We start from the raw sequence: 18,695 nt of genomic DNA, 5'->3' as shown, positions 1-18,695 counted from the left end.
TGGACAAATAAAACATTATTTCATCCCTAAATGTATTTGACTTTTATGGCAGACGCTCGTTTTAAAGGTTGTTTTCCAGCTTCCTCTTCTTGTACATAAGAATGACATGTACAGTATTTTATCTCTTATTTTAAAGGGCATAAGGCCTTTGTGACTTTTCAACAGATTTATTCAGCTTCCCTGAATCTGTGGAACGTGTTAATAAATTTATCTTAAGTTTGAATCAAATTGTAATTTTTCCAAGTAAAATCTCTGGGCATCTTTTTTCTTCCCATTTTTGGTGGATGTAGCAATCACCAAATTATATAATAATTATAAACCTTTTTAGTATTTTTATTATTTATAGTATAGTAACTATAAATATGTTAAATCTGAGACTGTTTTGTTCATAGTTTTCTAATAACTATAGCAACTTCTGACCCAACCCATATTAATTTCCATCTCCTCCCACCCATTTCTGAGTATACAGACACACATCATTTAGTTTGTTGGAGACATACAGTTACAAATAATGGCACACCTGCTCATCCCTAATTTTTATGTAGGGAGTAAAAGTAAAAGGTTGTCAGAAAAATACTTGAGTAAAGTGCAGATACCTGAAAAAACAAACAAAGTATTTGTACTTTGTTACTTCCTGTCATCATAGACATTCATCAGATTGGGCAGAAAAAGTTGCCTTTTCATGTTGGTGACCTCATTATGTGACGTTTTAAAAACAATAAACAGTAGTCTGTTTCTTATTACCTCAGTGATTTGGGGTTAGATCGCTTCCAGCTTGAATTACGCATGATGTGATGTGATGTAATGTTAGAGACTGATGGGAAACTTTGATCATCACTGAATCATTTTAAACTGACAGTTACATGAATGGGTTGTATAGGTGTGTGTTTGGGATGATGGATAGGGAGGGGCTGTTTCACTGAGTGTGACTCAGGTAAGAAGTTTCTGGATTAGTTGATGTAATTGCAGACAAATTGACTTTATAACGACGATGATAATGATGACATATATAATCGTGTAGGCCTCTGAAAGGGTTCTTACATTCCTGGACTTATAATGATATGATGATATTACATTTGCATGGAGTGTAATGTGAACTGCACTATAATCAAGGCCAGAATAAATATACATTAGTTGTTCTGATCTGAGTTGGGTTCTGTGTTATTTATTAGCTATTATTCGACTGTGAACAGGAATCCAATCCAGTTTGTCATATTGTCCTGAAAAATGAAATGTCCTGGCTTCTATTAAACCATCCGTTTTGTTGTTGTGTCCATTACATAAGCGAGAATAAATGAGAAGAACACAGCTTTTCCTATGTGTATGTATAAATAAATAAAGCCAGGCTTGGAGTTTTGACTTATTGTCATTATTCACTCATTAAACATAATTAAAATGGTTTTACCCTGCAGGCTCGAGCAGAACATCAAGAAAAGTGGCCATGTAAGGTGCCACATTTTAAAGATCTCTGTGGTTTTCTAACATGCTGCAGAGACACAACACACTAATGTTTCTTGATCTTCAATTCAAATTCTCCCCAAAAAACACGACAAGCTGTAGTTTTCTTTTTACACATCATTTTATTGCTGTATCATTCAGTTCGCCTCTCAATTCTAATTCTAATTATTTATAATAATCTATTCAAAATAGATTCTGTATATAATGTCTGTTGTATATAAGTGTGTAGGATTCAGTGGCATCTACCAGCGAACCTGCAGACAGCAACCTTACTCAGCTTTCTAAGCGTGGAGGAGAAACTACAGTGGCTGTGTATGTTGCCTGTAGATAAAAACAGCTTATTCTAAGGTAACAAAACATTCTTATTTTCAGGTGATTAAACACTAATAAAAATATATATAAAAACAGATCCTGCAATATGTTACACACTGGATCTTTGAGGTTGAATTCCTTCCAGTTAATAACGAAAGGTCGCCAGCAAATAGACCATCGAGGTACCACTGATGCCGTAGTTTGTGGTTTTGGATTGCATTACATTCAGAGGAATTTCAGAAATGCTGCCAAAGGTTCATGTTATAATCTATTTGTGCTGCTCTGTGGCTGCAAACATCGCAGTTCTCTTTACACACTTGTGTTCTGCAGTGTGAATCAATGTTGTCTCTAGTCTATGTCTCAGGTCTGTATTTCAAACTCATGAAATAAACCACACTTGATGTTGTCACATGTAGCTCCAAGTTGTCTTTAGGATTGTGATTCTTATGCACCAATGTACAATGTGGCAAATTCCTCTTATGTGAAGACTTAATTCTGATTCACAGTAAAGTCAGCCAACAGTGTATACCATAAATGCAGTATAAAATTCAAAGGTATGTCTTCATTAGTGTATAATGACCTGCAAATAAGACTCATTATGTTTTGTTTTTATCTACTGACGCTTTCTATTTCTACAGTAGCCCAGAACGGACAAACGCTGTCTCCGGATGGGGATGTTTGTGTTTTTTGCACATGTTGCGGCCACAGTAGTAGAAAGGGAGGGAGCTTCAATATGTACCTACTCAGCTAGATGCCACTAAATCCTCCACACTGGGCCTTCAATATTTGCCAACCTGAACTTCTCTATGTGCGAAACCTTCAGGCGGTACATAGAAAGCTGCAAAACCACATCGTCTCACTCTTAACCTTGAAGGCTCATCCATTAAAGGCTATTAAAGAGATGTGCTTGTTATTTTAATTAACCCAGTCGGTAAACTGTCACAAAACTGGTCCTGGAGCATGTTGTGTGTGTGTGTGTGTGTTTGGCAAACAGTCAGATGCAGATTAGACTGTGTAGACGAGGTTATTGACCTGCGAGGGTATTCAGAGTTACATAATGAAGCTTCTTTCCACAGCAGAGGTCATGTAAGGACACGAGTCGCTCCCTTTTATTCTTACATGTTGTACATGCGTGTCCTTGTAAACACGAACAATGCACTCAATCTGTCACACACCACTCTAGGCATTCATTTCACACACTGGCACATAAAACCACACTCTCACACACAAACACACACACTAGCTGTCCTGCTGTATAAGGTCTTTGGCTTTTTGCAGGTTGTGATCGACGGCTCCCTCTAAGAACTGAACCCAGGTCAGCTGGGACTCCCCGCACACATGACTGGACCTGTGCAGGGAGGAAAGGAGTGGAGTGTGTAAAAAAGATACACAAAGACAATAAAAAGAATATTGTACTTGCTGAAACTATTTCTGACGATCACCCGCTCCCCTTCAGCCACAGAGGGGAAACTGTTTTGACAGATGGTTGGAAGTGAAGTGAGTTTTGTTTTGTTTTTCCTCTGATCTGATAAGATCTGCTGATAAGATGACTCAAACTTTCTCTCTAAAACACCCAACATCTTTTCTCTGGCCGTTCCCACAGTCACTGATTGTTTCTTCATCGATCCACTTTAACTTTACTTCAGCACTGGGACTTGAAAGTACTACCCCAGTGGGTCTTTTGCAATGTGTTGCCCATTATGTACAAACTGACTTTCTGAAGAAAACCTTGATTTAAAAGAAGGAATGAACGCAGTGGGGGAATCTTACCTGATGATCTCCAGAACCTTCCTTAACAGTGAGGCCAATTTAGACACCTGTAGGGGGAAAAAAAACCCTGGATTCATATGTTTATTTTCATTTATTATTTATTTACACGCTTTTTCAAAAAGTATTTATACATTTATGTTTGGAAGAATTATATTTACGATGACAAAAACACTTATACTCTTTAAATTTGCACATTAGACCAGTTTGTGGTGAAACTGCCCGTCTGTGCAACTGGATTACTCACAGGAGCATCTGGCACAGTCACCTTCGTGATTTTACTGAAGCAACACAACCAGCTGAGACTTGACGTGTTCTAACTGCAACAGACTTTTGGCTTTCTCTCAGTAAAACTCAGTAAAACGGTGTCGTCATCTGTTTGATGTTTGATGATGACACAGAGGACACAGAGGGCCTCTGTTGATCTGACTCGACAGATCTAAAAAGACGTTTTGAAGACCCACCACAGATGTAGCGGTGTAACTGTGGACGGTCTTCATTGGAACTACTTTCTAGAGAAGAAATAGTCCCTATAAAAATGACTGACCGTGTATTTTGTGGATGATCCTGAAAAATGCTGCAGTTTAATATTTTACATCATTTTTCGAGCAAATTAAATTCCATTCATCTCAAATATACCAAAAGTAGTGTCAAGATACCATTAGAGAAGAGTTTTTTTTTTTTTTTTATTTAATAAAAAAAAAAAATTTTTTTTTTTTTTTTTATTTTTTTTTTTTTAAAAAAAAAAAAAAAAAAAAAAAATTTTTTTAAAAAAGAGAAAATTTTTTTTTTTTTTTTTTTTTTTAATTTTTTTTTTTTTTTTTTTTTATTTTTTTTTTTTTTTTTTTTTTTTTTTTTTTTTTTTAAAAAAAAAATTTTAAAAAATTTTTTTGGGGGGTTTTGTGCGTTCTTAAATTTAAAAAAAAAAAAAAAAAAAAAAAAAGGGAGAGAAAGGAAAAAGAGTAAATCCTCACATTTGAGACATTATAAGTAGAAATTCAGTTTATTTATGTAATTAAAAATTTTTTTTTTTGGGGTTTTTTAAAAAAAAAAAAAAACAAAATTGGGAGGCGTTACCTTGACGACATGCTGAGTTTAAGACCCACATCTAACGTACCAGCGCCACAAACCCTTCATCTACCCAGAGGAGTTACAGCTAACACACACACACACACACACACACTAACATTATCAAAGAGTCTATTTTACTTAACACGCACTAAATGATCATGTTTAATATTTACAGTTTGGTCATTTGATGAAGAGGAGCAACAGTTTTTAATGACTTTTTATTTACTTTTTTTATTGAATCAAATTAAATTATTACATGACTAGTATTTGGGCGGTTATGTCCTTGCAGACCGTTGTTGTTGATGAGGCATTCAAACACGTTATTGTGCTCCACCGTTTTATGAACTATTTCCTCACATGGGACGATAAAGGTCTCGACTGAGGTGCTGGAAATGTTTCTGTGTAAGTATGACTCCTCTGTAAACCTGTTACTGAACATGCAAACACATTTTTACGCAACAGCAGGAAACACAGGTCTGAGAAAAGCATGACATTCAAATGACCTGACTGACCGGTAATCTGAGTAACCTGTACAACGAATCTGGCCAATACAAGATCAAGTAACTAACTAATGAAGGGGAAATATTCCAGGTTACTTGATTTGTAGGGACTTGTTTTATTAAGAGGTGGAAACTTTCTTTTAACCTCTGAACTTCTGACTATGTTTCATTAGTGATGACGCATGTGTGTGTGTGTGTGTGTGTGTGTGTGTGTGTGTGTGTGTGTGTGTGTGTGCCCTTACGTTGGTCTCCACTCCGCTGTAGTCCATGGGCGGGTACAGACAGAGAGCCAGATCATCGACACTGAGCAGAAAAGACAGCAAGAGGCAGAGATTTGTCTTCATGCATGTGTTCATTTTGAAAACTCGCTGTAAAAATCTATATTTCATTTTCAGCAAACAAAGTTAACAAAGAGGGGTGGAATGGTGGAGTTTGTGTTACAGATTAAACAGGAAAAACCTGGTTTTATGAATTCATAAAAGCATGCACTGTGTCATTTTAACTGCTGTTGTGCAGACAAAGAAAAACATGTTTTTCATGCCTTAAAGTCTCAAGTTACAGATAACGTCGTAAAAAAAGGACCTTCCTGCAATTAACTTGTTACCGCTGTGCAGAAAAAAAGTAATTTAGTGCATCGTGACTTGGTTGGTTATCTAATTTACAAACTGAAGTTTACATAATCTGATAAACAGACACCCATAAAACCAAGAACATAACCCTTATATTCTGATAATTACGGTAATTTAAGGCTGAGATTTTGTGCAGTTTACTTCTTTTTAGTGTTAAAGTATTATGATAATATGACCGTGTGTGTGTGTGTGTGTGTGTGTGTGTGTGTGTGTGTGTGTGTGTGTGTGTGTGTGTGTGTACGCACCCAGGGCTGATTTCCTTGGTGATGTCAGCCAGGTCGTCGAGCTGAGCCAGGCTCTGAGCTGTGGTAACGTCACCGTTGGCTTTGACGGCCGACATCAGCTTCCTCAGGCACGCTGCAGAGGCTTTCATCAGACCCTGGCACGGACCGATTATGCACCGGTCTTTCTCCGACCAATAAGTGTCCTGGTTGCCCCGAGGCTCCTCCCCTTCCTGGTCATCGTCGAGGACGTCACTGAACGGGTCGTGGGCCTCGGATAACGCCTGCAAAATTCAGTGTATTAAAGCAAGAGCTGTATTTTTGTGAAGATTAATGATTGGGCTGCAGCTAATAATCAATGTTATTATGGAGTCAACAAATCCCATAAAAAGATCAATACCAATGAACCAACTCATCACCAGCCTCATCCTTTAACCTGTATTGGTGAGAAACTTAGAGCAGTGTGAGATGAATAGGTTTTCCTACTGATTATCTTAAATTATAAAAGACAACAGGTGCCATGGAAACAGGGACATATTCTGGGAATACCACCTTGTGTCAAATAAAAGCCTGCTTCTATTTGCAGTGGAAATAAACACAGGCCCCAGCCACTATCTGAGAACTCACAGTGTGTGTGTGTGTGTGTGTACCTGTTCAATTTCCTCTATGGCATCTTTCACAACTCCAATCTGAGCAGACAGAACCACCAGCACGGCTCCCTTATTATCTGTGGAACAGACACGTTTCCCATCAATGAAACAAAAGGAACTGAAATCTTAAGACAAAACAAGAGAAATAATCTAGAAAAGAAAAATATACTGAAACTCTTTTATATTCAAATCCTCCCTTAAAGGAGCTACAGTCCCACCTTTATCTCATAATGTACAGAGAAATCTGATTTAATTATCTTACTGAATGAACAGATAACTGATCGACTGATTGATAAATCAGATACAGCTGTGGTAATGTCAGCCCCTAGATACACGACTGACCCCTCACATAGCCTCATTGATGTGTGCAGTTATATTATTATAATAAGGAAAGAAAGGATTTTACAGGATTGGGATTATACATTCATTATATCTGTATTATTTTTACAATTAAACAATTGTTTTAAAAGTCTTTAACATGTCAGTACATTCAATTTAAAATGATAGAACAGATAAAAAGCAGCAAACTTTTACATTTGAGTAGCTAGAACAAGCTAATGTTTGGATATTTACTCAATAACTGACTTAAATAATGAATTTTCTGTTGATTGATTATTGATTAATCAACTGCTTGGCCACAGGAACTGCAGCTTCAGTGACTGAGGATTCATTTTAACTTTGTTCCTCCATACAGAGCTATTGACAGCTCACTCAAACTCCATCGTTTCAAGGTCATATAACGGTATACGACCGTTATCTAGTTGTGATTTGCTGTTAGATATTTAACATAAATAACGGTAAAAGTCTGTTTAGATTCAGCCGTTCACCATAAACTCCCACATGTTTCATGTTAAATGCTATGATGCTTCGTCACAGAGGATGAGGACAATCTTTGGATCAGCTGTGTGTTAAGTGCTATATAAACAGCGTTGAGTTGAGTTTAAGTTCAAGCCATAAATATGTCGACATGTAGATCTGTCAGAAGCGCCGTGTCAGACCACAGATACACAGATACAACAGATCGTATGATAAGCATATGTTAGAACACATTTGGCTGTGGAATGAAGCCAATGTTGCACAATCAGTCCTGCATACTGTAGCTGTCTCCGTTTGTCCTGAAGCAAAACTGAGTGAAATGATCAGTATCGCTGGAAATGAAACCCTAATGTGGTTCTTTCTAACTCTATATTTTAGAATCTATTTTAATTGTTTAGAAAGCCTTACGCAGCTCAGTAGCTTCCTGTTAATTTCATTTAAGAACACTGTACACCCTTTCTTTCAGATGTTCCTGAGGTTTCCCACAGCACATCTGCTGTCTGCTTTTTGTTTTCATGCTATTTGTTTTATTAAAATACGTGTATGTATTTATATCTATTTATATCATATTTCCTATTTATTTTATTGTTGTTTTAAATAAAAATACTGTTATCATAAATAAAAATAAAAAAGTACTAACAATACACACACACACACACACACACACACACACACACACACACACACACACACACACACACACACAGAAACCCTGCTCAGTGCACATAAAACACTTACACATACATAAATATGGCTTTTACTGATCCCCAAGGTGGAGAGCAGCAGACAGATTCACAGGTTCCTTATTAAATGTGGATAATCTGACTGCTGATTTCCATAAAATAAAGTGTAAAGAAACTCTGGTACCAAAAACAGAAATGTGTAGTCAGACTTTGTGTATAATAGCACCACCTGCAGGCTGCCATTGATCCAACATATTACTGCTAGTGCCACTGTATCTTTAAAATACAAGAAATGAGTGAACCTGACTCCACTAACAAATCCATCTATCAATTCTGTGTCTTTACACTTTTATTTTTTATTCTCTAAAGTCTGCTGACCTTGTGGCAACTGGGCAAACTGGTCGCAGGCCGACCACACACTTCCTGTTGAGGTCAGCTGTTCCTGGGACAGACTACAGGTGAGCAGAAGAAGAGGATGAGGAAGAGGTGGAGGAAGTCGTAGAAGAAGTCAGATAAAAAGAAAGCAGAGAGAGACAGAGGGAAGAGAATATTCTTTACAACCGGCTGTTTGATGCTAAAACACAAATTCAAAAGTCCTTCTGCACTAAAAATAATGTGAACCACGTTTTAAAGTTTACTGTAGCCACAGAGTCTGTTAATAATAGTACTTTTATTCAGTTGATTTAATGTTTATATTTTCTTGATTAATATCTGAATTAAAGTAGATTTAATGTGGCTTTTTGGACACTGATGAACTGAAAACAATCCTTTACGACAGATCTCTACAAAATGATCTAAATTCATGACAAATGTAAAATACAAAATACATGTTTCCTTAAGTATTAACACTTCTAAAGCCAATGGATGTGATGATTTAGGTGTGTCCTCTTTAAAAGGGGGCTTCATATACTGCAAACATGTATTTTGAATTTGTAGTTGAATAGTTTTCTGCTGACGTGTTTCAAAAAAGTCACAAAATAAATCTTCAAGAAAACAAACAAACGTGAAAACTTTCTTGGCTGGAGGTTGTTTATTCTTTATAGACATGGTATGACGATCGAACACTGACACTGTGACTGTGTGTGTGTGTGTGTGTGTGTGTGTGTACCTCTGTAGCGGTGAGCTCAGTATGACCTCCACCAGCTGTGCGACTCCCTCCAGAACCTCGACCGTGGCGTCTCTGACCTGTCGGCGCAGACTGATACCTGAGACGCAGAGAGCTGAAGTCAAGATTCTGTCAGATTATTTAACAGCAGACACAACAAACTTATGACAGCATGTTGTTGTTTACTCAATATAAAGTCTAGTCTGAGTTTCCCTGCTGAGTTTTAACATCCTGGGATTGTATGATTCTACGTGTACATTTGTAGGGCTGCAGGAAATATCAGTATGCACAGAAAGAAACAGCTATCATCTACTATTACTGTTATTTCTGCAGCAGAAATAGAAAAAAAACATATTACAAAAATAATATATAAATGAGGACAATAAATGATTCTCCTGAACTGCCTGCTGGACTCAAGCACAGCCAACTGGCCGGTTCCTGGACTGTTGTGGCGGTGTTACCTTGGCTCTTAGGTAGCCAGTAATACACTGTAGACAGAGTCAGGACACTCTTCATGATGGACTCTGCTAACCTCTCTCCATCCTGCAGAGAGGAAGGAGACAGAAAACACATACAAATGTTGGGAGTTACAATAACAAGTTGATGTGACAATTCAAGAGTTTAGAATCATTTATTTAAAGACGTTGTAGCCCTAATGTGACCAGATGCACCGACGTCACCAAAATACTGTCGTGTCAAATCTGCAGTATTCTTTTGCTGCCATCTGTCGAGATAAAGCCGATGATAGAAACTGAATGAATTGATCTGGAGCCTGTAGAGCTGCTAGCAGGAAGGAGGAGGAGGAGGAGGAGGAGGAGGAGGAGGATGCACAAACTGCTCTACATTGTGAAGAACATTTCCCGCTTCCTCCACAGTCTATTTGTCAAAAAGCAATCAATACATCAATACACATAATCTACTAGACTTCCACCACCAATGAACAGCATACCAAGCATTATTGTTGTATATTATTAAAGGTATGGTTCAACTTTTGGTTCATATCTTAGTGAAAGATTATAGTTATTCGTAGTTTGTCATCTATCTATCTATCTATCTATCTATCACACTTTAACCGTGTTGCTGTTTTCAAGGTGCGGCATTATGAGCCCAACAATAATCTGACCTGTTGTGATGGAAGCGGAGGTTTAGAGAAGGCCAGGCTGAGTTTAGTGGCTTCCTGGGACACGGCCTTCACCGCCTGGTCTGAGGACAGAAAAAAAAAAAAAAAAAAAAACATGAAATCACATTAAAAAAGGTCCCACTTAACGTCTTTGAGACGATTTAGTTCCACGGTGGCTCCATGTGTTTCTGCATGGAGCAGGATGATGATAGGGTGGTACTTCATATAAAGAGGGCGCTGATTGTTACATTTAAATTGCCCTAAATGAACAACAAACAGGAGGAGGATGTCCTGATCATCTATACTCAACTCAGAGTGTCCCAGAAGTTGGAGAGGTTGAACGCTCCATCGGACTCGTTGGATTCTCCGTCTGTGGTGGAAAAGGAGGACTCGGTTAGACAAATCTTCACTCTTCCAGGTTAAATTCATGGACAATGTCACACTGAAAAAAGATGTTCATTTAATGACTGATTTTGTAATTTACTTTAAGCGTCTCCAGCTATATAGAGAATAAATAAAAACTGTTGTTTAATCAGTAGAAATGACAACTATTCTTCAAATTGCTTCACAAAATGAGAGGATTTGCTACTTTTCTGTTTTAAATAATTGTAAAATCGATTAGTTGTCAACTATTAAACTATTTTCCAGCTGTTATGATAATAAAATATTAATTTAAAGTCCTTTGTTAAGTAAAAAATGTCCAAATTGTCTGATTTATTTACTCCTGTATGACAGTAAACTGAATATCTTCGTGTTGTAGACAAAACAAGACATTTGATTAACATTTTTCACCATTTTCTGACACTGTATGGACCAAACGATTAATCGATTAACTGAGAAACAGCTACAAAGGCTCATCAATAAAGACTTTAGACAACAGTTTAGTAAACAAACCGGAAGGTAACACTGACATTTAAAACTCACAGCGGAGACACCTGAGCTCAGCGTACATTAAGAAAAATAACATTAAGCTTTATTAATAATATTAATAATAATAATAATAATAATAATAATAGTTAAGGTTAGCACAGTTAGCTTGACGTGTGCTAGCTGCGTTAGAGGCTACCTATTTAGTGCTGCGTCACATCAAAACGCGTTATATTTACCTCTGACTCGGTCTCTAACACACTGGATGGAGTTCAGGATGTTTCGTAAAGGCACAGACACATTTCCAGCACAATTATCAGCACTCATGTCACCAAAGTTTTTGTTTTTGTTTCACGTTAACTGTGTTAGATACATGCGTGTTGTGGAACCACAGGAGCGCAGGATGTGGAACCGGGGACCACTATAAAGGGAACGCCGATACTACACAGCGTTTTAGTGACACCTTGTGGTGAAAGAGAGGTACTGCAAGTAGAAACCGACAGTATGGAGTAAAAACTGAATAAGTAAATTATAAGAAATTGTTTTAAAACAACAGAAAGAAGAGAAGAGGAAGAGACCTTTACTTTGTAGGAAAATGCTGGAAAAAAAATCAGCTGTCACTTAAATTAGAAAATATTCCTCGTTGCACTTTTATTGGTCTGTAAATCACACTGAATTGGTGCATGAAATGTGCTATACAAATAAAGTTGCCTTGTCTTAAATTTGTCTAAATTTCATAATCACATGCTTCCTGGTTCCTTATTCATTAACAAATTATTTATTTGTTTGGTTTGAGCATAAAATACAACCAATTAATAATATTCCAAATTCTTAGAGCATACAAAATAATTTACTGTAATCTTTTTTGTGTGTGTTATAATGCTTTTTAGGCATAAAGTACAAGCCTGAAATATATTTTCTAAATACTTGATTACTAATAAGGTGACGTGGTGCTGTGGATAGAACACAGTCATTCCCAATTTATGCATTCGCACATTGTTTAGGGACCACACTGAGTAATATTCTAGGCAAACATAACACATTTTTTGCGATACACTGCATGGTTTTTGACCCAAACTGCAACAGGATTAGCATAAAGTGAGCATGTCTGCAAAGGTTCAGAGATCTTAAGGTCAGAGGTCAACTGATCCCTTGTCAGTTTTTGCATCTACAAAATTTTGCCTAACTTCAAAGCTTTATTTAGCCTCCTTCCCAACATGATTGCATGACGTTTTATGTTGTTTCTTTAAAATGTAGCCCACTATATCCTCTGAGAGACAGTTGAAGAGGTATGGATGATGGGGTAGCACTTTGGGTGGCCAATCAAATTTCAGGCCCACCCGTTCTGGAAACGCCCCTGTTATGGACTCAATTATGAACCATCTACTCATCTGATGGCACAATGCAACAGCAGGTTCTGTTCAATGTGCCACTCCTGTTTTACTCCACTAGGTGTCACTGCTGGGCTTTCCAACAGTGGTACTAACCTGAATCACTAACTGGATTCCAGCTCTGAGGAGGAGGGTCCTCAGAGTCTCGCCAGCCACTATCAACATGGTACGACTCACAAGAAATCCAGATGTTTTCACCAAATATGTCAGACACATTTACATGATCTCCTCTTCATGTGCATCTAGTGATATTACAGAGCAGAATAACTTATTTTTTTACATATGTTTTGGGCTTTCATTGCCTTTAACCTATAGTAAGATGAAGAGTGATAGGAAAGGTGGGAGGGAGGGAGAGAGAGAGAGAGAGAGATGACATACAGCAAAGGGCTGCAGGTTGGAGTCGAACTCATTGCTGCTGCAGTAAGGACTCAGTCTGGTTACATGGAGCTCTACCAGGTGAGCTATCAGGACTCATCAGAGTAACTTCTAATGTTAAAGTTCTCGGTTAAGAGATTTTCTTATTCACTTGCAAACCTGCAAACACTGCAGGATGTGACTTCAGAGTTTTTATTAATCCTAATAATATCAACAAGAATCCTAATGTTATAGAGTCTGATGTGACTGAGATATAATCAATCAAAATAAAATCAATCAAGTTTTAGTCCTTTACTTTAAAAAAAAACAGATTATAAAGCAAAAAAACATAAAGAAAATTCAGTCAACAAGTCAAGTCACAATGCACATTCTCTGAATTTCCCTGTGAATCATTTATAATAAATCCAGTGGTCTCCACACAAGACGTGTGTGTAATGTTCCTGGCTGAAATGTGGTGAGGTGTTAATGTGTTTTTTATGGGTTTACCAACAACCCTCATTGAAGAGAAGAGGCTGTTTGAGGATCCTGTTACATTAACGGTGGAAAAAACAAAAAAGGGGAAGCATCTCTGAAAACATGTGAGTGCTTAGCTACAGCTTCTGGTTGAGCTGCTCTCAGTGAAATCCCAGAAGTGAAGGCACTAGTTTGGCTGCTTGGTGAATAAGAAGGCTCCGGTCCCGATTCCCGTCAGGCACAAAACCAGGCTCGCAATGAAGAACCCAGCGGCAGGACTCAGACCGCTCTTCCTCTTGTTCAGCTCTGTGGATCGAACACAAACAACCACAGCTGTTTTTATCATTTTCAAGGCACATTATACATTACATTCATTTGTCCAATTTACTCTCCAGTCCATTTATCTTCCACATGAACAAGAGGGAGATAAAAAAAAATGGCAACTGAATTCCTCCCAAACAAACAACTACAATCATGCTCAATGTTACAGCACAAGTGCTTTTCCGTTAGTCAGTATGACAGCGTATTATAATTATTATTATTATTTTTAATATTCTGAAATTAAATTTGTAAATTTAAGAAGAAATTGTGTTTTGGAAATCATTTTGGATGTGTATGTTTGTCAGTATTCCCCTTTAATAATAATGTAACATGGACTTAAACATCTCTTCGTCTTACCCCAGCTACTGGTGAGAGGCCGCAGTGAGGCTTGGTGCTCCACTGAACAGGAGTAAACGTCTCCCTCCCGAGGAACGAAACTCAGTGTGGAAATTCTGTGGAACGTCCCGTCACTGTTATGGCGGTAACGTAGGTCCGATACCCCCTCGGTGACTTCCACCCCGTTCTTTGTCCATGTGAAATTGATGGTGGGAGGGTAGAAGTGGTTTGCCAAACAGAAGAGAGTGTTCACCACACCGTCCTCCCCCTCATACCGGCTGTAGATGAAGCTGTCTGGAGCAGCTGGTCAGTGAATAGAACAGAAAAGAAGTGAGGATATTTTTAGAGGGTGTTATTCCCCACATTATCCCCACATATAATATAAGAATTAACATTTAATTTCATTATAATATAAAAACAAAAGCCCTCATAAAAGCTGCTTGTGGTCATTTTTATTTTCCACAGGAACAGTTTTCATTACCCAACATCACTGCAGGGTTAGCGGATTAGATCATTTTCAACTGTTGTCTAACAGACAGATGTAAGGTTATTCATTAAAATGATGATGGTTTAGTGTATAGCCAGTTCCTGTGTCCTGTAGAAATGACCTGGTTTAAACAATGCAACCATATTGGATGATTGTGTAATTGTGTCTTGCATTCTGCGGCCTAAAAAACACTGAGAGCACTGAGAGTGACCTAAAACAATAATAGCTGGGGGCTTTAAAACCAAAACAATAAAAAGCCATTGTGAAACCTTTCACATATAGTTATTTGAACCATTCTTTTAATTAAAAACATTGATTTAAGGTTCAGTTTAGGTTTGAATTCTAGCTTAGATCATTTTATTCATCAAGTATGATCTTATGAAGGCAACACTATCATTATCATCAACTGTCAAACTGGTGAAACATTGTGTAATTACATTAAAAAGGTGTCATATGTGCCTTCATATTCATCCCCAGAAAGAAGGTTACGGATTATCTGCTTAATGAATGCACCACCAGAAGTCCAGTGCTTGCCAGGAGCACTAACGGTGGTTTGTGTGTAATGTAGGCAGGTAAGCCACCTACTGTTCAGCCCTTTGAGGCTATAAGTCACAGACAGTGAATGAGTGAGTAGCTCCTGGTTTGATCTGTCAAATGAATGTGGGCCTAAAATAAACTGTGTTTTACCTTGTCGCATGGGAGCACCAGGATCCGCTTTTTTTGCTTTTCTCAAAACACTTTGACAGTGATGAAGGCTAGTTTTGGCAATCGTATAAACCCGTTTCTTAAAGGCTGCTAGACTTTCCGGCAGGTGAGGCATCGTAGTCACCATTTCTCCTTTGTTGAAATCAGCGTACGCAACCTCGTCTTCATCAAGCACCACATCCACCCGCACCTCGGTGGACTCATAGCACCCGTAGATGTAATGGAAGTCATGGTAGGGCCCTGAAAAGCATGAGATGAAACAGCATCACAAGATGGAAGCAGTTCAAACACTCTGTAGGTTGATCTCCATACAGTGCTGACATTAATTCACAGCAACACCCTGGAAGGTAAAACATTTGGTATTTACTCTTCAGACAGCTGCAATGCTTCCAACACCTCGTCAAAGGCTGAATGTGTCAATGAGTTGTGAGGAGTTTAACCAGAGAATGATTTTCTCCTCTAAAACCTCTTAGATTGTTTAATCTGAGTAACTGACAGAGGCACAGAGATGTAAAACTCTGGTACTTCACAAGAACGATGCAAGCAAACAATGTCAGACCCTATATTTTGATTAAACTGTTTATTTTTTTTCCACAAGGGATGGCTGACGTGAAATATAAATCTGGGTTTAGACATTTTTAAAAGACCTTTCCAAAAAATTCAGACAACATCCCCTCACCATACATAACATTTCCCATTTTAACCCCCCCTAAAAGGATGTTGGTGTTCAACACACATTTTCACAAACACATAAAGCAAGTTCTCTTTTTTCTCTTTCTCTTCTTCCTTTTCTGTCTGTGATAAACCCTTCATTTATTTGTTTGTTTGTTTAAAAAAATACATATTTTAAGGCTCATCTGTGTCCAGTCTTCTCACACATGTTTGCAAAAAACTAAATTGACCCTGAGAAACAAAATAAAGCTGATTATAATCTCTTTCACTTCACAGCCCCTCACAGAAATCCATGTGAGCCCTGACAAAAGCTGCAGTCCAGTTCTTACTTGTTGCAGAAGTACAAACAGCTCCAGTGAATATGATCAGCGTGATCACAGACAGAGTCATCTCAAATCCAAAACCACCCGCTGACTGTATTCAGAGAACAAAACAACTGAAGTAGGAAACTCAAACTGCTGAGCTTTAAGCGGGCGGCCAGTCAGATACGTTTACACCACTGTTGCTGGGTAGAATATTTTATAGCTCGGAAGTCACATCCAGGAAGTTGTTGGACAAAGTCATTGCCTTAAGAGGAAGACTGAAAGAATAAGACTACCAGCCTGAAATACAAACTAAAAGGGGTAAACTTAAGAACTTCAGCCCCTAACCCCCCCTTCAGTCTATGTGTGTTCCTGTGTTCTCAAATATAAATATGTAGTTCTTGTTATTGTGAAATCGATTATCACGTCAGTTATTTATCACAGCAACTTTGTTTTGCTAAGTGTTTAAATATTTCTATAATGTTTTTTAAATTATTATTTTCATCCAGACACACTCCCTCTTCTTTTCTGATCTCACTCTGTTTCACTTCATTAGTTGAGCTCAGGGAGTTTAAGGGCCTTATTCAGAGTCTAATCATGAGGGCTGCAGCTGATTCTATATCCCAGTGTAGGTTTTGGAGACTTTTTATTTCTAAATTGAAATCAACATATGGACTCATTGAGCATCAAGGCTTCCCCTGTGAAATCAGTGCAGCCGGGTGCATCAGATCTCAGGTTTGTGAGTCACTGATGTCCTGGTAAACCTGAGGTACTCAATAATTACCACGAGCAATAGTTTTATTAGGAGTAATATTAGCATTATTAACAGTGACTGCTTTACTCTGATAACAAATGCAGAAGCTGCACGATCAGTCTTGGTAAGTAAGTTGAACATGTTCTTGCAGTACACCCAGTGACCTTTAGGGGGCAATGTGCATCTACAGTTTCTGTATCGTGTTGGATTTATTTAAAAAGATATTAATGTAGACACACACCTGGGGCTGATGACATATAGTCAAAGTCATCAAAGTATCAGTTGGATGCAGAGTACTGTTCAGAGTCATGAATGAGTTACGTCAACAGACAAAGTGTGTTTGAGGTAGAAGAAGAACGAAGGATATAAAGGTGTGGGATGATTTTCATTAAGGAGAATAAAAGCAGGCTGGTTGGTGGTCAGCTGGGCTTTTCTAAAACCATAATAGACCCTTAGTGTAGCAGAGCCTTTCCAGGGAGCCAACAGCACCCTGACTCTGACCTGAATTAGCATCATTGGTAACACCTCTGTTTATCCTTTTATAGGATGTCAAAATGGCTGCTGTGAAAAATATATTAAGATATAAGTTTTTGAGAGAGACCATCACTCATCACTCACTACTCCCTACATAACAGACACTCAATACTTTACACACATAATTCGACACTCAGCTAATATGGCAGTATTAATTAATATATGCACTGTATAATAAAAAGGCTCCCTTAGTGAACAGAAGCCTGTGTGACTTCCTGGAGTCGTGTCATCACAGTGAGGTTGACAGAAAGTTACTGCACGCAGCCACTATTTGTTAAGAAATTGCAAAAATGTATATTACCTCTGTAAAACCCCAATTTGTTGTTTTTACATATCTGTTTATCTATAGACTAAAGGTCTAGTGTGTAACATTTAGGAGGATCTGAAAGATGAAATGGAATATAATATTCATAGAAATGTTTTTGTTAGGGGCTAGCTCGGCTAACACCACTGCTGACGGGATCCTCACCTTGCAGGTTGTAGTAGTCCGTAGAAAGCCTCCTCACCTGTTGTGCCCAGTGGGTGATGAGAGTATGTAAATGTTCTCATCCAACTCTAGGCAAGAAAACCAATAAGCATTTTTTTCTCAAATGTTCCTTTAACTGTTCCTTTAACATGCATTTTTCTTTATTCATACAGATATCCAGACACAGATTGCATGTTGGAGTAATGTGGTCAAAGTGTCCTCACTGTGAAGGTCTAGCAAAGTGGTCCTCACAAAGATAGAAGTACAAGAGAGCACACACACACACACACACACACACACACACACAACACACACACAAATCAACCAGTCTAGACTGTAGTGAACAAAACTAATGAATGTATTTCATATTGTCAAGCTGCAGTTTCTCCAAGGGCCTCCGTGTGTGTGTGTTTGCCAGACCCTTTAGTCTTTCTTCCCTCCCTCCCTCCCTTTTCTCTCTCTCCCTCCTTCAATCAGTGTGTTTTATGTCTCAGACAGATTTTCCTCTCAAACACTTGGAGGATTTAAGCGGAGAAAAAAAAAGGCAAATCATTTTATCACCTCTTTTCTCCCTCTCCTCTGTCTCATTCCTTTTCTTTGTCTCTTTTTTTCTCTGCTCCCTACATCACTCTCTCTCTCAGGTAAGATCTGTGTGGGGAGTTTCTGTCTAGACAACCGATTATACCGAATAATGAGGGAG

General features: G+C 38.1%; 2 protein-coding genes across 2 annotated transcripts; both read right to left on the bottom strand.

Annotated features, from left to right (window-relative positions):
- Positions 1–1,560: 1,560 nt before the first annotated feature.
- On the bottom strand, positions 1,561–11,617 carry ccndbp1 (cyclin D-type binding-protein 1). Its single transcript, XM_051413805.1, has 11 exons — positions 11,439–11,617; positions 10,643–10,702; positions 10,336–10,415; positions 9,674–9,755; positions 9,216–9,312; positions 8,486–8,559; positions 6,609–6,685; positions 5,983–6,242; positions 5,351–5,411; positions 3,541–3,587; positions 1,561–3,118 (listed from the first exon to the last, which is right to left on the bottom strand). Exons 1-11 carry the CDS (start codon positions 11,524–11,526, stop codon positions 3,010–3,012), a joined length of 1,035 nt encoding a protein of 344 aa, XP_051269765.1. The 5' UTR covers positions 11,527–11,617; the 3' UTR covers positions 1,561–3,009.
- Positions 11,618–13,241: 1,624 nt separating this feature from the next.
- Positions 13,242–16,412, bottom strand: LOC127371148 (H-2 class II histocompatibility antigen, A-U alpha chain). The gene is made up of 4 exons (XM_051413822.1): positions 16,269–16,412; positions 15,250–15,507; positions 14,097–14,378; positions 13,242–13,724 (listed from the first exon to the last, which is right to left on the bottom strand). The coding sequence occupies exons 1-4, from the start codon at positions 16,327–16,329 to the stop codon at positions 13,606–13,608; spliced, it is 720 nt and encodes a 239-aa protein (XP_051269782.1). The 5' UTR covers positions 16,330–16,412; the 3' UTR covers positions 13,242–13,605.
- Between the last annotated feature and the right edge of the window lie 2,283 nt (positions 16,413–18,695).

Source organism: Dicentrarchus labrax, unplaced genomic scaffold, assembly GCF_905237075.1.
Source record: "Dicentrarchus labrax unplaced genomic scaffold, dlabrax2021, whole genome shotgun sequence".
In the NCBI taxonomy this organism is placed as follows: domain Eukaryota; kingdom Metazoa; phylum Chordata; class Actinopteri; family Moronidae; genus Dicentrarchus; species Dicentrarchus labrax.
This window is presented reverse-complemented; position numbering and strand designations above follow the sequence as displayed.

Bases quoted from the DNA above. Each gene is read 5' to 3' on its own strand.
- ccndbp1 (XM_051413805.1), bottom strand. From the start codon at position 11,526: ATGAGTGCTGATAATTGTGCTGGAAATGTGTCTGTGCCTTTACGAAAC. The intron at 9,313-9,673 runs GTAACACCGCCA...TCTGCGTCTCAG, and splicing joins CTGGCTACCTAAGAGCCAAG to GTATCAGTCTGCGCCGACAG. The intron at 5,412-5,982 runs GTGCGTACACAC...TTTTCTGCTCAG, and splicing joins ACCAAGGAAATCAGCCCTGG to TGTCGATGATCTGGCTCTCT.
- LOC127371148 (XM_051413822.1), bottom strand. From the start codon at position 16,329: ATGACTCTGTCTGTGATCACGCTGATCATATTCACTGGAGCTGTTTGT. The intron at 14,379-15,249 runs GTAAAACACAGT...TTCACTGACCAG, and splicing joins TGGTGCTCCCATGCGACAAG to CTGCTCCAGACAGCTTCATC. The intron at 13,725-14,096 runs GTAAGACGAAGA...TTCGATCCACAG, and splicing joins GCCTCTCACCAGTAGCTGGG to AGCTGAACAAGAGGAAGAGC.